Consider the following 17,225-nt stretch of genomic DNA (forward strand, 5'->3'; position numbering starts at 1 on the left):
CTGTAATACTTACAACCTTAGTTCAAGGATAGCAGATATTCTACACATCAGATTAGCACAGCTTTATGTAGGAAGAAACTTGACCACTCACAAGATCAAGAGGAAGAAGGAAGGAAGGAAGGAAGGTTAATGGTGACAGTGAGAGGATGATTGTATTTGCAGAATGCTCAAGTCAACAGGGTACCATATCATTGTGACCAAGCCTAAACTGGCCAGACCAAACAAAGAGTATGTGAAAGATGTATGGAACATGTTCATGATGCTTACCTTTTGCAGCCCAATAAGTCAACCAAAGCCAGGCACTGTATCTCCACAAGGCAATCAATGGATTATTCAGACATGGAAATCTGAGTCTTGATGACAACCTACTGGGATTTAATTATTGAAGGTGTTGTGGAAATACATTTGTCAGAAGGTCTAATTAATCATAATAGCTGCTTTCAACTAGTTAAGACATGGACCCGTGTGATTTCTTTAATATTTTCAGAAAGGAAACACTTTATGGTTAATAATGTGCCTAGTTACAAATTAATTTTATTATGATGACATCTACATTTTAATTCATGTGTATTTTAATTTCTTGGACCCACCATTTGACAAAGGGTGTGCATGCAATATCACCATTCTCCATGGGCATGCCTCAAGTGGAGCAGTATTCATGAGAGGGTGATAAACTTGACAAAGAATGCTGAAGCAACGGCAACTGATGTGCATTCATTTCTGCACTACAGTTTGCTATAAACTTCATGACATACACCAGCAGTCTCCAGTATTAAACTCTCACCTGAAGTTGGCTGAATGACAGTCAGACAAGACAGTGTCAAGACAATGACAGTGGCAAGATGTTGACACCATGTAGCTGCAATCCCAAAATCTCAGAATACTCATTACATCTGGAAAATTTCAATAATCACTTCATGCATTATCACAATGTCTTGACTATCTCCATAGTCTGCTAGACATGGGATACAACAGTTGGTGGATGGATTACAGCTTTAACTGCCAGTAATGATGCCAATGTGGGGTACTTTGAAATGGGGTCAGGTAAGTTGCAAGCATTGATCTTATTAGTAGCTGACATGAAAAATTAGTGAAGGTGACCTCAAAGATGACAAAATGATATTAAAATGAGAAATGAGTACCAGAGTTATTGAACAATAATTGGATACAATTAAGAGTTTTGCAATTTTCTTACAAAATTTGTGAAGAAATATATCAGAGCAATGTTTAGATATTATATATACTGTTATAAACATAGTTACTTTTTAAATAAGCCATATAACTGTCATCACACCTCTTCTCACTTGGTCCAAATTTAGATCGGCAAATAACTATTTTGTCACAAATTTTTGTTCATTGATCATTGAGATTATGAATTGCATTACCTACCTTTACTGTATCGCTCTGTGGGATCAGAGCTTGCCATTTTTTTCTTCTTTGGAACTTTAGCATAACAACCAACAAGTGCAGGATTTGCTGTAGGATCCAGCACTGATGGATCACGATCATAATTGAGACGAATTTTCATTATATCTCCTGTTGTTGTACCACAATATGCATATTCATCTTTGGCATCAATCTGGTAAATTGCAAGAATGCTGAGGAGGCAATAACAGCTGTCATGGGAAACACTGCTTCTTTGACAGTTAACAATTATAAACTTTCAAAATATTATTTGACTACAGATAATGAACCACATATTTAGTACTAAAATTCATTCACTACAAAAACAGAAAATGTAGCTAAAAATGAAAGAGTGACCAAGGATAGGTAAGGAAATGAAATAACAGACAGAAATAAGAGCTGACTATGGTATATGAGTTCAAGAAATCTAAATTTTTAAGCTGAGTTCTCTCTATCTACAGCAAAACGGAAAAAGTGAATGAGGATAGAAAAATGGTCATGTGCAACATTCATCTGAAACTGGATCTGTAGAAACGGTCATGAATCTTGCTGACATCAAAAGTACTCATTCTGTTTGTGTTCCTTCAATTCCATCCCATCAAAGCTCAGGAATGAATTAAGGTGTATACTAACATAGAAAAGCGGTACCTAGGAAGTTTGAATATTCTGAAATACACTGCCAGGCCTCATATAACAGAAATTTACTTTCTTTCTTTACTTTGCCCTACTGTGGATCAGGTGTTGTGCTGGTTAGTCTTTTCTTCTCCTCCCTGAACCTCTCAATTCTTTTGCTGAGGTTCCTCCTCCTTTCCTCTCTCCAGACTATCTTGGTCCTGGTACTTCACTTTTTCTGAAACCTCTTGAATTTGTCAACCTTCATTCCAAATTCATCTTTTTCCCACATTTATTTCTGATTGATCCCAACTTCCTTGGTATCGCTTCTCATTTTCTCAACCCATTTTGTGGTTGCCTTTAATTGGGTGATGTAATTGAAGATTCCCTTTGTCATCTGGTTTTCCCATTCTGAAGATGTGCTCATAAAACTTTAGCCTTCTCTTACTTATACTATGTGGTCTTCTCTACCTGTTTATACAGATCATCATTTTCTCTGTTCTTCCATGTATCATTGTTTCTTTTTTGTGGTCTGAGTGTCTTCCTTAACATTTTTGATCCCTTCCATTTCCCCATTCTTAATCAGTATAAGGCATTTTGAACTATAAAGTTCTTCCGGCTTAGCTGTGGTGCAGTGCCTAACCACTGCATTGCAGGAGATTGTTCTTTTGTTTCATCTATTGCATTCTATTCTGTATGCTATTTCTATCTTTCTGGCTCATCCTGTTTATTTCCTATTAGCTTAATATTTACATACCAATACTGTTTCTTCTTAAAGACCAACATTTATCTACATGCTGTAAGAATGCAGGGGGAAAACAAGATTCGTCATGTATCTATCCATAAAAATATGAATTTTATTGCAAAGGAGACAAGGGGTGATAATTGTAATGCCGAAATTACCAAGCTGAATGAACATATAACTAGTTTACAGTTTATAATTTGTGCTCTGAAAATGGATATAACAAGACTGCAAGTTGCAGACAATAAAATATTTAGTAACTGGCAATAAATAAACCAACAGCTGTATGTAGATCTCTCATGTATTCCAGAGGCAATGGGTTTCAGCATTTCATTATGCTATCAACAGGCCCTCTATGGTAATATAGTGGCTAAGCTTATGTAGCCAGATAAAGTATCATGCAAAAGAGAACCAGTATCTACACCAGGGTATGTAACATGGCTATTCACTCACAAACAATGTGGCAATATAAGTTCAGCCACTATGTTGCCACAGAGGGCCTGATGGTGGTCAAAAACATATGCTGGATAAATTAGAGAAGAAGATACAGCTGTTGATTAATTTATTATAGGTTATACACTCCTGGAAATTGAAATAAGAACACCGTGAATTCATTGTCCCAGGAAGGGGAAACTTTATTGACACATTCCTGCGGTCAGATACATCACATGATCACACTGACAGAACCACAGGCACATAGACACAGGCAACAGAGCATGCACAATGTCGGCACTAGTACAGTGTATATCCACCTTTCGCAGCAATGCAGGCTGCTATTCTCCCATGGAGACGATCGTAGAGATGCTGGATGTAGTCCTGTGGAACGGCTTGCCATGCCATTTCCACCTGGCGCCTCAGTTGGACCAGCGTTCGTGCTGGACGTGCAGACCGCGTGAGACGACGCTTCATCCAGTCCCAAACATGCTCAATGGGGGACAGATCCGGAGATCTTGCTGGCCAGGGTAGTTGACTTACACCTTCTAGAGCACGTTGGGTGGCACGGGATACATGCGGACGTGCATTGTCCTGTTGGAACAGCAAGTTCCCTTGCCGGTCTAGGAATGGTAGAACGATGGGTTCGATGACGGTTTGGATGTACCGTGCACTATTCAGTGTCCCCTCGACGACCACCAGTGGTGTACGGCCAGTGTAGGAGATCGCTCCCCACACCATGATGCCGGGTGTTGGCCCTGTGTTCCTCGGTCGTATGCAGTCCTGATTGTGGCGCTCACCTGCACGGCGCCAAACACGCATACGACCATCATTGGCACCAAGGCAGAAGCGACTCTCATCGCTGAAGACGAGACGTCTCCATTCGTCCCTCCATTCACGCCTGTCGCGACACCACTGGAGGCGGGCTGCACGATGTTGGGGCGTGAGCGGAAGACGGCCTAACGGTGTGCGGGACCGTAGCCCAGCTTCATGGAGACGGTTGAGAATGGTCCTCGCCGATACCCCAGGAGCAACAGTGTCCCTAATTTGCTGGGAAGTGGCGGTGCTGTCCCCTACGGCACTGCGTAGGATCCTACGGTCTTGGCGTGCATCCGTGCGTCGCTGCGGTCCGGTCCCAGGTCGACGGGCACGTGCACCTTCCGCCGACCACTGGCGACAACATCGATGTACTGTGGAGACCTCACGCCCCACGTGTTGAGCAATTCGGCGGTACGTCCACCCGGCCTCCCGCATGCCCACTTTACGCCCTCGCTCAAAGTCCGTCAACTGCACATACGGTTCACGTCCACGCTGTCGCGGCATGCTACCAGTGTTAAAGACTGCGATGGGGCTCCGTATGCCACGGCAAACTGGCTGACACTGACGGCGGCGGTGCACAAATGCTGCGCAGCTAGCGCCATTCGACGGCCAACACCGCGGTTCCTGGTGTGTCCGCTGTGCCGTGCGTGTGATCATTGCTTGTACAGCCCTCTCGCAGTGTCCGGAGCAAGTATGGTGGGTCTGACACACCGGTGTCAATGTGTTCTTTTTTCCATTTCCAGGAGTGTATATGGGGTGGTTACAATAAAAGTTAAACTTTCAAACCACTGTATAAATAACATCACTCATCAGAATGACATTGAATTGCAACAGAATAATATCAGAGAAGGGGGAAAACGTATGGCAGAAGAAAAATAAATAGTTACAAAATGTAGCAATAGATGGTGCTGTAAGCATCATAATTTAATAGTGGTCAACTAAAACTGACTTCGTGGGGTTGTCATCAAAACTGAACTCCAAATTTATTATGAGAAAACTCAGTTCATGGACTCCAAAAGTTCAAATCAGAAACCACTTGCAACAAAATATGGTGACATCAAACAAGTTAAGTACTTCAAGTACTTGGGTGAAATGATCAGCAACACTGGCAATGAAAAAGTAGCTCACAAAACACAAGCATAAAAATTACGTGAAGCTTATACAATGACCTGGAACACATACAATAAGAAATCTCTATCCACCCAAGCCAAATTTCACCACTATCATACAGTCACTCTTCCAGAAGTGCTCTCTGCAACTGAAACATTATCATTAACCATCAATATCAAGGACACTGAGAAAATGGAAAGGCTTAGGTAATGCAAACTGAAAAGAATCTAATCTCTTAAAAATTATTAATATACGAGTGATGAAAGATGGGAAAAATTTACTGAAACACTTAAAAATAGAAGAAACTACATTTTGACAATTTATTGCTTGATGCATTCCAAGTCCTGAAGGGGTCAGCAGCTTGAAGGGATCTACATAACAAAACAAATGGATGGATGAATGAAAGTTGTCAATGCATGTGCTAGAGATTCCTTTTTTGCTTCTATACATCGCAGTTTTACTGGTACGGGAAACTATGTTAAAACAGGTTGTTACACCATGAAAGACACTCATCACCAAATATGTTCTTGTTAAGTAGTACTGGTAGCTTAATAGTTTCAAATGAAAAGCTAGGTGGCAGATTACTAAAGCAATTATACTTAAATTTACACAGCTTACCACAATGCAGATAACATGTCTCCTGATCATGCCAAGCTTGACATCAAGGACACTGACTTGCCTTTTCTTTGGGTCTATCTTCCATGCCCTGATTGTACCTTGTCCACCAGTGATGAAACAGACACCCCTTATGTTGGCTGGACAGAGAACAATTGCTATGCCAGCTGTTCCACGACTTGCCTCGCAACCTACAACAGCGTATATGCCATCACTAATGCTTTGTACATACTGATGATAACAATTCTCAACATTCACATGATTTTGACAAATTTATCAAATCATTATTCACATTTTTATTGTTTTACATAAAGGGTGTTTCTGTAAGAGCAAGTGAAACTCTAACAGGACATAGAGAATGCTCTACTGAACAATTTGAGGCAGGCAACCTGGAGTCAGAGAAGACAGCTTAAGGAGATATGGAAGCAGACTTGTCTACCGCTTCGTCTGACATTACTGTTTTCCAGCTTATTTACAACTAACATGTGTACAGGTTTAGATGTACTGTGTTGTTTATTTACATGTACATTCTTTATTTCCTGGAACAAAAAAAGGAGGATGAGCCTGATTACTAGGAAGTCATGATGCAGCTTTTATTTACTTTACTTCTCCATAAGGTGACTCTGTTGTATCATATTTACCTGTCACATAAGAGAACATCAACAGCAGATCCATTCATTACTCAATGCTGTTCAGAGATGTACAATACAATACAATGGAGCAGTACTGGAACAGTTTCGCAGAACTCACTGACATGCACCTTGTGTATGGGGAAGTATGTTGCAATGCTCTTGCTGCTGAAAGGCTGTACTGGGAACAATTTCCTGACAGGCTCGTCTGTCATGATGAGTATTTATTTCTCTTGATTTATGAATGTGGGAGACTGGTTTATTGCAAAGAAGAAAAGATGGATCTGGCAACATGAGGACCACTCGCACATCCGATTTTGAAGAGGAGGTGCTAGAATGTGTTGCAGCGAATCCCACTACAAGTACTTGTCATATTTCATGCAAAAGGGCCCTGTATATGCTAGCATGTGGCCAGTACTCCATGAACAACAATTACACCCGTGTCACCTACAATGAGTTCATGCAGTGCTTGTGACTGACTTTGCACCAGGGGAGCATTATGTCACTGGTTGCTCCAACAATGGATTGATGGACCAAGCTTCCTCCAAATCATGCTGTTTACTGATGAGGCCTTGTTTGGTCATGATGGTATTTTGAACAGTGGGAACAGCCATGCGTGGGATGAGGAAAACCCTCACTCTGTAGTAGCATCACACCATCAAGTACATTTTGCTGAGAGTACCTGAGCCGGCATTCTAGGCAACAATCTCATTGGAACATATCTTCTGCCAGGCCATCTGAATGGCCACCTGTACTTGAGGTTTGGGCAAAGAGTTCTACCTGAGTTGGAGAACATACCCTTGGCTGCTTGTGAGAGGATGCGTATACAACATGAGAGTGCACCACCTCACTTTAGAGTGAATGTCTGCAACCATCTCAATGCTGTATTTCCTGGTCACTGGGTTGGAAGGGTAGGTGCTACTACACGACCTGCAAGGTCACCTGAACTGAATCCCCTTGATTATTTCCTATGGCAATACCTAAAGTCACCTGTGTATGAGGCACCAGTGGATACAGAGATGGAATTAGTTGCCAGAATTGTAGCTGCCTGTGATATGATTGTAAATACACTATGGATCTACATCATATGTGCCAGAAACTTGTTTGCCAATGTCATTCTTGGATTGACATTGATGGCCATCAGTTTCAGCATATTTTGTAAAATACAGTACAAATTGTATGTTCTTTGTCTCAACAATGGTATTTGCAGTTAACTGTAACTACTGTAAATAAAAAAGTACACATAAATGTGGTTTTATTCCTATTATCTCCTTAAACTGGCTTCTCCAGCCCCAGGTTCCCTACCTCAAATTGTTCAGTGGAGCACCCTCTATGTCCTGTCGAATTTTTGCATGCTCGGACGGGAACAAACTGTATGTCTTTTGTTAGCCTGTGAACTTCATTTAATTTGAAATTTTGTAATAATGAAATGTTCTGTTTGTACAAAGTTGATGATGATGTAGTCCAATACTCCTTTACAGAGCATAGGGGAATGATGCAGGAGACCTGCACCGCCACACTAGGCAAGGTCCTAGTGGATGTGGTTTGCCATTGCATTCCTCCAACTGTAATGAGTATGAATGATGATGATGACGACACAACAACACCCAGTCATCTCGAGGCAGGTGAAAATCTCTGACCCCGCTGGGAATCGAACCCAGGACCTCGTGCTCGGGAAGCGAGAATGCTACCGCGAGACCATGAGCTGCGGACTATACAAAGATACGTTTAAAAAATAAATTTGGCTATCAAACTGTATTATACTGACTGGAAAGTGTACTGAATAATGAGAATTTAGTAACTTCACCAGATGTGCTAATGGAAGTTACTGACAAACCAGTATGAGTAACACTGCCACATCCAGTGAGAGCTCCTCCAGTGGGGAAACCACCAATATTTCAGGTCGGTTACATGAAATTCTGGAGTGGTTCAATATAAGGCCACCAGATGGTTGGCTCACTCTCAGTTTTTTCTTCTTAGTTGCTGTTATCTGACTGCCTCTATGAAGTGAACACTGACCTCTGCTGCTGTTTACCTGAACTGGACTGGACTTGCGTCTGGTAGTGACTGCAATACTTTCCAATTGAAGCATAGCTTATAACTAGAAAGTTGGGTCTGATCTCAGTACACCACAATCTGGTATAACATTTCCATATAGAGCTTTTTTTAATAATAGTGTAGTTTCCATCATTGGAAGACTTATTTGGAAATCTAATTAATATTATACTTGCAGTACATGTACACAAAGAAGCAGTCATGCTTAAATTTATATTAATTTTGATCAGGAGCGTTTTGTCAATTAATGGAAAATTTAATCTGCTGTTACATGATACTAATTTTGGGATTGATAAATGTTGTTTTTTTTTACCCTAAAGTGAGGCTTACACTAGAAAAGGCATACATTCTGAGTCCAACAACCAATTATTGGGTATTTACTATAGGAAAACAATGTTTAATTTAAAATTTCATGAAATTGAAATTTCATGACCATCTGCCTTTATTATGAGAGTCACAGTAGCTATCAGCATAAAAAAATATCAGAAATACTTCCAAGCAAGCTTATGCATATGATGCATCCAGAAATTGAGTTTTCTGATGTTGTTTCCTTCAAAGTAGACTATTTAGCCAGGAAAACTGCACATGCTCAATGGATCTCTGATGTGACAGTCAAATGCTAGCCAGATAGGTCCCACCTGATGCCAGTACCACAGCCTGCGGGGTTCAGTCAGTGATAAGGTTCCTTAATGCACAAAACATAGTGTCCATTGAAATTCATTGTCAGTTCTGTCAGGTCTACGGGTAGAATATCATGAGAAAACAGATTATGTGTCACTGGCGTTGGCTTTTTTCCAAAGGCTGTCAAGGTGTCCTTGATGAAGGGTGCAGTGGGTGACGGTCCCTCATCAGTGATCACTCATTGACTTGTTGCTGCAGTGCACACTAGAGAATTGTTGCTTCACAATTATGAAGCCATGTTCCATACATATCATGATCCTTGTTGCGTGAAATTGTCACTAAGAAATTGCTGTTCAAGCAGTTGTGTGCCAGGTGGGTGCCAAAAAACCTGACACCCAAGCACAAAACAAAAGGCTTTACAGCAATGCTACATTTCTACAGTGGTCTCATGAAGACAGCACCTCAAGAAATTCCTGTCCTTTGGCCACTCTTATAACAATGACGACGAGCTGAAGGTGACTGTCACATACTGGTTCCATTCACATGCAGCAGACTTCTATGACACAGAAATACTAAAGTTGATCCCACGATATGACAAGTTTCTCAACTGTTTTGGTGACTATGTACAAAAATAGCTGAACATTGCTACATCTGTTGCTAACGAAGTTTTCCATGCACCTATGTTGTCTTTGTTTTAAAAGTTAGGGAAACATACTTTCTGGATGCACCTTGTATGATGTAGGTACTTCGAAATTTTTTTATGTTGTTATAATTTACTTTATTTTACCTTCCTTGAGTAATATTCTTTCTTCCATACCCCATCTCCTACTTTCTTTGTTGCACTCTGTTTGTTCTTCTGTTTCCTCTGACTGACCTTCATTCTTCACTGCTAATTTTAAACTGTTTACACTGATTGTGAGCAAAAATATAGACCTTTCAAAGTTGTAGATTAAATTAATTTATTTTCCTTTGTTGACACAATTTATGTATCAGAATCTGACGTAAAACATTGAAAATAGGGAGAAAGGGTGAGTGAAAGATAGCTCTTGGTGTTTGTAACAGAAACATTTTTCCTCCCTTTTGATTCCCCTACAGAGTTTTAGGCAAACCAATATTATACATTTTAGCTCTTATTTTTTTGTCATGATTTAGTCAGATCGATAGTTCAGTAATCATTAAGGAAATGTGAGAGATGAGAAAAGTGACTTACCACATAATGCCTTGCTTTCCTTAATGTCCCATACTACAACAGTGGCATCATCAAATCCTCCTAATGATATGAGGTAATTGCTGTCAGAGGAAAAGACTACAGATTCAACACAAACTTTGTGTATCTCATGCTTGGTAAACAGCTTTAAGTCATCAAACTCCCACAGAATAACTGTTGCCTGGAAGTGCATAGGAATATATTAAAATTACACATATTTAGCTTACATGTCATTTAGTAATTAGTAATGTTGTCATTCTTACCCTGAATCCAATGTGGTTTGTTTGAGCTGAAGCCACATACTTCCCATCTGCTGAAACTGCTACTGCACATACAACATCTGTGTGCCCTATCAGAAATCTCTGTATTTTTGTCTTCCAGTTTTGCACTACTACATTACAGCCGAGGGGGTAAAGAATGTGCTCTCCATCTGGGTGTACTTGTAAGCCATTACGCACAGAGCCTGAAATCAGTATCACTCTCGTAGGTTTTGTAATATAGTCATCATGAAGAGGCAAGTATTGCAAAGAATTTTAGACCTGTTATCTAAACAGGTTGTACATATTCAATACTCATGTGGACATGCAATGTTTTATACACTGAAGAGTCAAAGAAAGTGGTATAGGCATGCATATCCAAATACACATGTAAACAGGCAGGATACGATACGGTGGTCAGCAATTCCTATGTAAGTCAAGTGTCTCGTGCAGTTGTTAGATTGGTTACTACTGGTACAATGGCAGGTAATCAAGATTTCAGCGTGTTTGATTGTGGTCTTATAGTTGGCACACAAGCGATGGGAAACAGCATCCATGAGGTAGTGATGAAGTGGGGATTTTCCCATATGACCATTTCATGAGGATACCATGAATCTCAGGAATCTGGCAAAGCATCCAATCTCTGACTCCTCTGTGGCTGGAAAAAGATCCTGCAAGAATGCGACCAACAATGACTGGTGAGAATTGTTCAATATGACAGCAGTGCAACCCTTCTGCAGAGTGCTGCAGATTTCAATACTGGGCGATCAACAAGTCTCAGTGTGTGAACCATTCAATGAAACATCAAAGATATGGGCATTTAGAGCTGAAAGTCCTCTCATGTACCCTTGATGACTGCATGACACAAAGCTCTATGCCTTGCCCGAGCCCATCAACACCCACACTGGACTGTTTATGACGAAACATGTTCCCTGGTCGAATGAATCTCATTTCAAATTGTATCAAGCAGATGGACGTGTACAGGTATAGAGATAACCTCATGAATCCAAGGGCCCTGAAAGCCAGCAGGCGACTGTACAAGCTGGTGGAGGCTCTGTAATGGTGTGGGTGTGAGCTGTTGGAGTGACATGGGGCCTCTCGTATGTCTAGATATAGCTCTGACAGGTGAAACATACATAAACATCCTGTCTGATCTCCTGCATCTGTTCATGTCCATTGTGCATTCCGGCAGACTTGGGCAGTTCCTGACTAATGGGACACCAAACAGATGACGGTTAAAATGCAATGTATAAAATCACATACTTTCTGACTATTTGTGTGTCAGTCACATCAAGCGAGAGTTTCTCTGAGCTGAAAGTATAAAAAGATATCTTCCTCTACGATGAACTGAGAACGACTAGTCGATTAGTCTATTTTATTAACTGAAAGACAATTTTCAAAAGAATTTCAGCAAAATAAAGGGGCTAAATACTGGTAATATCAATGATAACTATGGTATTACTGGGACCTCGTACTAAGTTTAATAAAATAAATGATATTATATTTTTAGAAGCTTTGTTTCCAGGCATAAAATGAAAGATAATTTTTTGTTGCAGTCTTTATTGTTTCTTTGCAGTGTACCTGATGCTTCTCGTGCTAATTTCTGATTTCTAATGTAAGTTTGCCACCTACATCTTCAAGTATGTATATTACGATTACTAGAGCGTAGAGTACACATATTACAACTATTTGATTTTTTTTTATCTATATTAATCATTTTCTAGAAAGTGTACACCGAAGGTCGTCTTCCCCGGCCTCCGACAGGTTTAGCGCGCCACTGTTTGTAGGTCTGAATGCTCTCCATTCTTCTTTAGTACAGTGTGTGATTCACCGAACACAGTATGAGAATAAACGGAGAGAGCACACCCCGCATTCTCGCGCACTGCAGCTACTATCCAGCATGGTCCTTCATGCAGAGCATCTACGGCCGCGTTGTGGATTGTGAACTTTCCGCTTTCCGATGCGGAATTTTAGGTACGGTAGCAACCACAACGGATATTCTAACAGAAGGTCCTAACATAGCACAGCACAGTAAAAACGCGCCATTCAACAATGGCTATTGCTAACCTTGTGAGTTTGACCAGTGACCACTAAAGGTTGCCACCGGACAAACACAAACAACAGCGACCGGAAGTTTTCAGACCTCTACCAATTCAGCGCTAGGGATCAGAGCCCTGTAGAAAATATTTAGGTCTTGTTATAGTTGGTATCCGCTATGACCCCACATACTGTGTTTGCGAATTTCGAAATGTCTTATTTTCATGTGGGCCTACGTACACATGTTTTTTCGCCAATATGTATAGCAATAGATGAAGATCCCGACAGTGTTAACAATGACACAAAAATACTGAAAATAACGTCTTTGTGCCTCAAACAATGGTGATAAACACGAACACACTTCCTCAAACTTGTTCCACTAACTTATGATGATTTGCATACTAATCTACTGTAACACATAATCTAGATAAATTATTACAGTAATAATAAATCCAAGTGTATCTGTGGCCGCACACTATTACTATTAATATTATTATTATACTGTAATCTTTGCGGCTATTTAAACTAAAGAACTGTTGCTTCCTAAGTTAAATTAATTAACTGCTATTTAACTTCTGCTGTAAGGTAAACGTTTACATGAACACATTAATATCTTTCAAAGAAAATAGCTACACTTGTAGCAACAGAGATCTGTTTTCAGTTTACTACTACTTGCGTGGAGTATTGTAATAACTTACCATTAAACCCAATTATCGATTCGGCGACCAATTCATTAACTTCAGTTTCTGTTTCCGACATATCTGTGTAAAGTTTTCGGGAGACAGCAAGTTCTGACTGCAGTGAACGAAGCGAACGCGGCGACTGTTGCTGCAAAGTAGTCCCCGTTCCACCGTCGCCATGGCTACAAATAAGAGGTGGCTGTAGTCAGAGGCAGGTGTGCCAGCAGTTAGACTGACACAGTCACGAGGGAGCACGCTTTAGCAAAATCAGAGGACGGGAAATGCACCACATTCGGCACATGCACGTTTTAATGGCTTGCCGTTTGAGAATGGGTTCTGTGTCAAAGAAATATGCAGACCTGGAAAAGGGACCCGAAAAACAGCGCTCGTCATATTATGTGCGGCATTAGATCTGCCATCTACGCAGCAGTTTACATATAGCGACCAAGTAAAACATTCTTTTGGAGCACGGTACAGGGCACATTCTTCATGACGTAATCCACCTTTTGTAAAATGTTGTGAAAGCAGTTGCATCACGAAATAACTAAACTTTTTCCAAAAACCAGTCTACTTTGTCTTTCAATGGTTTAGTTAAGAGAAATATAATCTTAACGATATTTTCTTTGATATATCAATATTTCAACAGCCATTCGTTCACACATCATTGCTCTTAACAAGTGATGAGCACTATCCAAAAATTAATATGAACACAAAAACGAACAGTTTTTTTTATAAAAATCTGTATTTACGTAGTGAGACAACATTCTCATTTTCATGATGGTAACACTAAAAATTAATTAATTACAACACAGAATAGTATCACAGAAGAGTGAAATAATATATAATCTATTGTAAGACGAAATAGAAATTAAAAGCCGGCCGCGGTGGCCGAGCGGTTCTAGGCGCTTCAGTCCGGAACCGCGCTACTACTACGGGCGCAGGTTCGAATCATGCCTCGGGCATGGATGTGTGTGATGTCCTTAGGTTAGTTAGGTTTAAGTAGTTCTAAGTTCTAGGCGACTGATCACTTCAGACGTTAATTCCGATAGGGCTCAGAGCCATTTTTTTAGAAATTAAAATATACGTAAAGTGAAAGAAGTATGACTGTGTCACAAATATCCATGTTACAATATAATTGATATTGAAACGTGCGGACTTAGTCACCTGAAATTTTGTGTTAGGTACTTAAATGAGTTTTCCTTATTGCTGTGACTGCAAAACTGTCTCTTTATATTGGAAAAAAAATTCTTGACTTTCATTTTCCATTGACAGATTACCCAAACCAGATAAACGATGCTGTCTCAATGTAACTTGTAAACATCCTTTTTAAATTATTTTTAGCTTGCAACAAGAACGCCGAGCTTTCCCAACAGACAGGTTCTTTTGATACACGTCCATGTAACCCGACATTAATGAGCCATGTTTTACTGATACTATCACGGTTAAGTCTTGTGCACCAGATTGTGTACTTTAATAGCAGTTCCTAACAACATCAGCTGTTCTTAAGTCTCTAGCAAACATAAGTTTTACGAGTAGGAAGTGTAATGTAAATGTCGTCGTGCAGTTGCTGAACTTACAGCCACGTTTAAGATTTTATAATCCAAAGACTTTTCGGCACAGTGAAGGAAGAAACAAGCTCAATTTACGAGGTGTCGCGTTATGGATTGGAAAGGGGACACTTAACGAAGGAAAGGGAATCCCCATTGTCTCCTTACAATAACAATGAGACAAATCACAGCGATGCTTTTTATTCACAGAAAGAAAAGAAGTACATTTAATTTAACGAGAAATCAAGAATACAAACATCAACGTACAGTGTCTGTGTTACAATTAGCAAGCATTTTGCTGAGACTTCTTTTCTGTAAGTCATACATTATGTCATTACAGTTCTGTTTACAGTTTGTCTCAGTTTGCAAAACAGTAGTTCGGAGGTAATTTTAAATTCTTTTTTAAATTTTTTAAAATTTTCGTTTTTAATTTTTAACAACCTTTCATTGATGAGTGGAATAAGAGCATCTTGAATGCGACAATAACGTTCGGATATAATTTCTTGGAAGCTCCGTGCAACCATCAAAAGCACATTCTTTAATACCACCTAGATATAAACACCAACAACAACGTAGCCTCCGGCCCTAACTCTACCACCACTGGTGCAATGTATTTCACTGCCATCAATGCCAAATCGAGTTGGTTCATGCAAACAGTGCAGAATCACCGTATTTCAAAGAAGCACTTTTGCTTTCTTTAATTTTGAAGGTCTTGTAATATTACACGGTGACAACGCCAAATATAAGTGTTACAACATTTATTTCAGTGTCTACATTTTGTTCAGTGACCTACATCTACATCCAAATATACACAATCTGAAGAAAAGTATCCGGACACCCCAGTGAAATGTCGAATTGGCTACTAGAAGTCATGACTGGCGGACCCGCCAGCGTAAATGGAGGTCGAGATTATTGTGTAGCCAGTACAGAAACACTAACAGCAGAACGGGTCTCTCCATGTGGCTCAGTGACTCCGATCTTGGACTAGTCACTGGACGTCACCTGAGCAACAAATCCATCAGGGATATTTCAACCCTTCTGAAGCTGTCCAAGTCGACTACTGGTGGTGTGGTTGTCAAATGGAACAACCACAGTCAATTTAAGACCTGGTGGACTTCAGGCACGGACGAATAGGGACCTTCGAGCATTGTGCAGGGCTGTTGAAAACGTAGCATGATATCAGCGGAAGGAATCACTCGCAAGTTCCAAAATGCTACCACAATGACTGTGCGTGGGGAGCTAAAAAGGATCGGGTACAATGGTATAGCAGCTCCTCATAAGGCACACATTTTTGTAACCAATGCTAAGCGACGCCACCAGACAGTGGATGACTGGAAGCGAATCAGGCTGCATTCTGTGGCAGTTTGATGGAAGGGTTTGGGTTTGGCAGATGCGTGGAGAATGCTACGTCCCATCATACATAGTGCCAACAGTGAAGTACGGAAGAAGTGTTGTTACAGTTTGCGGTGTTTTTTCTTGTGATTGGCGTGCTGTCCTCTTATTGTGCTTGAGAAAACACTTAATGTGCAAGTACATGAGCACGTTTTATAGCATTGTGTACTGTGGACAGCAGAGGAACCGCTTGAATACGATGGTTGTTTGCAGTGATTTTTTTCTAAAAAAGTTTGAGGGTACTCCGACATTGGATATAATGCAGCGAAAATTACTTATAACTTAAGCATGGGATACCACACGTCTGCTTTTAGCCATGTGGCGTCATCAACATGTTGGATGCAGGAGAACAAGTAAAATAGTTTGTTAGTTTTCTGCTTATCTCTCACCTCCAACTTAACTTACAAGTTGCAACGAAAGACAGGACACACTGTAAACCTTCGCACAACCGACAAGAACGGAACAGCAAACTCAAACGAATAAAGACCAACAGAACAAAGATGGCAATGAATCGCGAAGGATCATAGTAGCGGGACCGTAGAGACATCTATCGGTAGCTCAGCGTTTGAGCGTACGCATATCCGTTTAGCACTACCATCGCCCACTATTAGCGGGCGAGGGCACTACATGCTTGTCGAACTGGCTGCCAGCGATTCAGTTGTCGAGAACGATTGCAGCAGCTTCGAAATGCTTCAAAGTCAGTGACATCACTTTTCCCACCAAAACCTACACTGGTATCGCTCGTATTGCAATTACCAACACGAAAAAATGAAATAAAAAATTTACGTCTGTGAAATAAATCTTTGGCACCCTTCCAAGTTCTCAACATTGTAAAAAAATTACTTTGTTGACGAAAAAGTTTAGGGGTACGCATCCCCCAGCGATCCCACAGAAAAACAGCACTGGTTGTTTGTATCACAATGACAATGCACACTGTCATGAAGCAGCCTCTGTGAGGCAATGGTTTGTGGACAGCAACATTCCTGATATGGATTAGCCAGCTCAGAGTCCCACTATGAACTCACGGAACACCTCTGGAATCTGTCAAAACGTCGACTTCGTTGCA

At 40.5% G+C, this 17,225-nt stretch overlaps 1 protein-coding gene across 1 annotated transcript in view; it reads right to left on the reverse strand.

The window, feature by feature from the left end:
- Positions 1-13,333, reverse strand: part of LOC126195663 (cilia- and flagella-associated protein 52-like) — a 115,245-nt gene extending 101,912 nt beyond the window's left edge. The window contains exons 1-5 of the mRNA XM_049934288.1: positions 13,239-13,333; positions 10,510-10,709; positions 10,250-10,427; positions 5,738-5,925; positions 1,390-1,579 (exon numbers count right to left, since the gene is read on the reverse strand). Coding sequence (XP_049790245.1) covers positions 1,390-1,579; positions 5,738-5,925; positions 10,250-10,427; positions 10,510-10,709; positions 13,239-13,299 — 817 coding nt within the window. The 5' untranslated portion in view covers positions 13,300-13,333. The remainder of the gene's footprint in view (positions 1-1,389; positions 1,580-5,737; positions 5,926-10,249; positions 10,428-10,509; positions 10,710-13,238) is intronic.
- Between the last annotated feature and the right edge of the window lie 3,892 nt (positions 13,334-17,225).

This window comes from Schistocerca nitens, chromosome 7 (genome assembly GCF_023898315.1).
Source record: "Schistocerca nitens isolate TAMUIC-IGC-003100 chromosome 7, iqSchNite1.1, whole genome shotgun sequence".
Lineage (NCBI taxonomy): Eukaryota > Metazoa > Arthropoda > Insecta > Orthoptera > Acrididae > Schistocerca > Schistocerca nitens.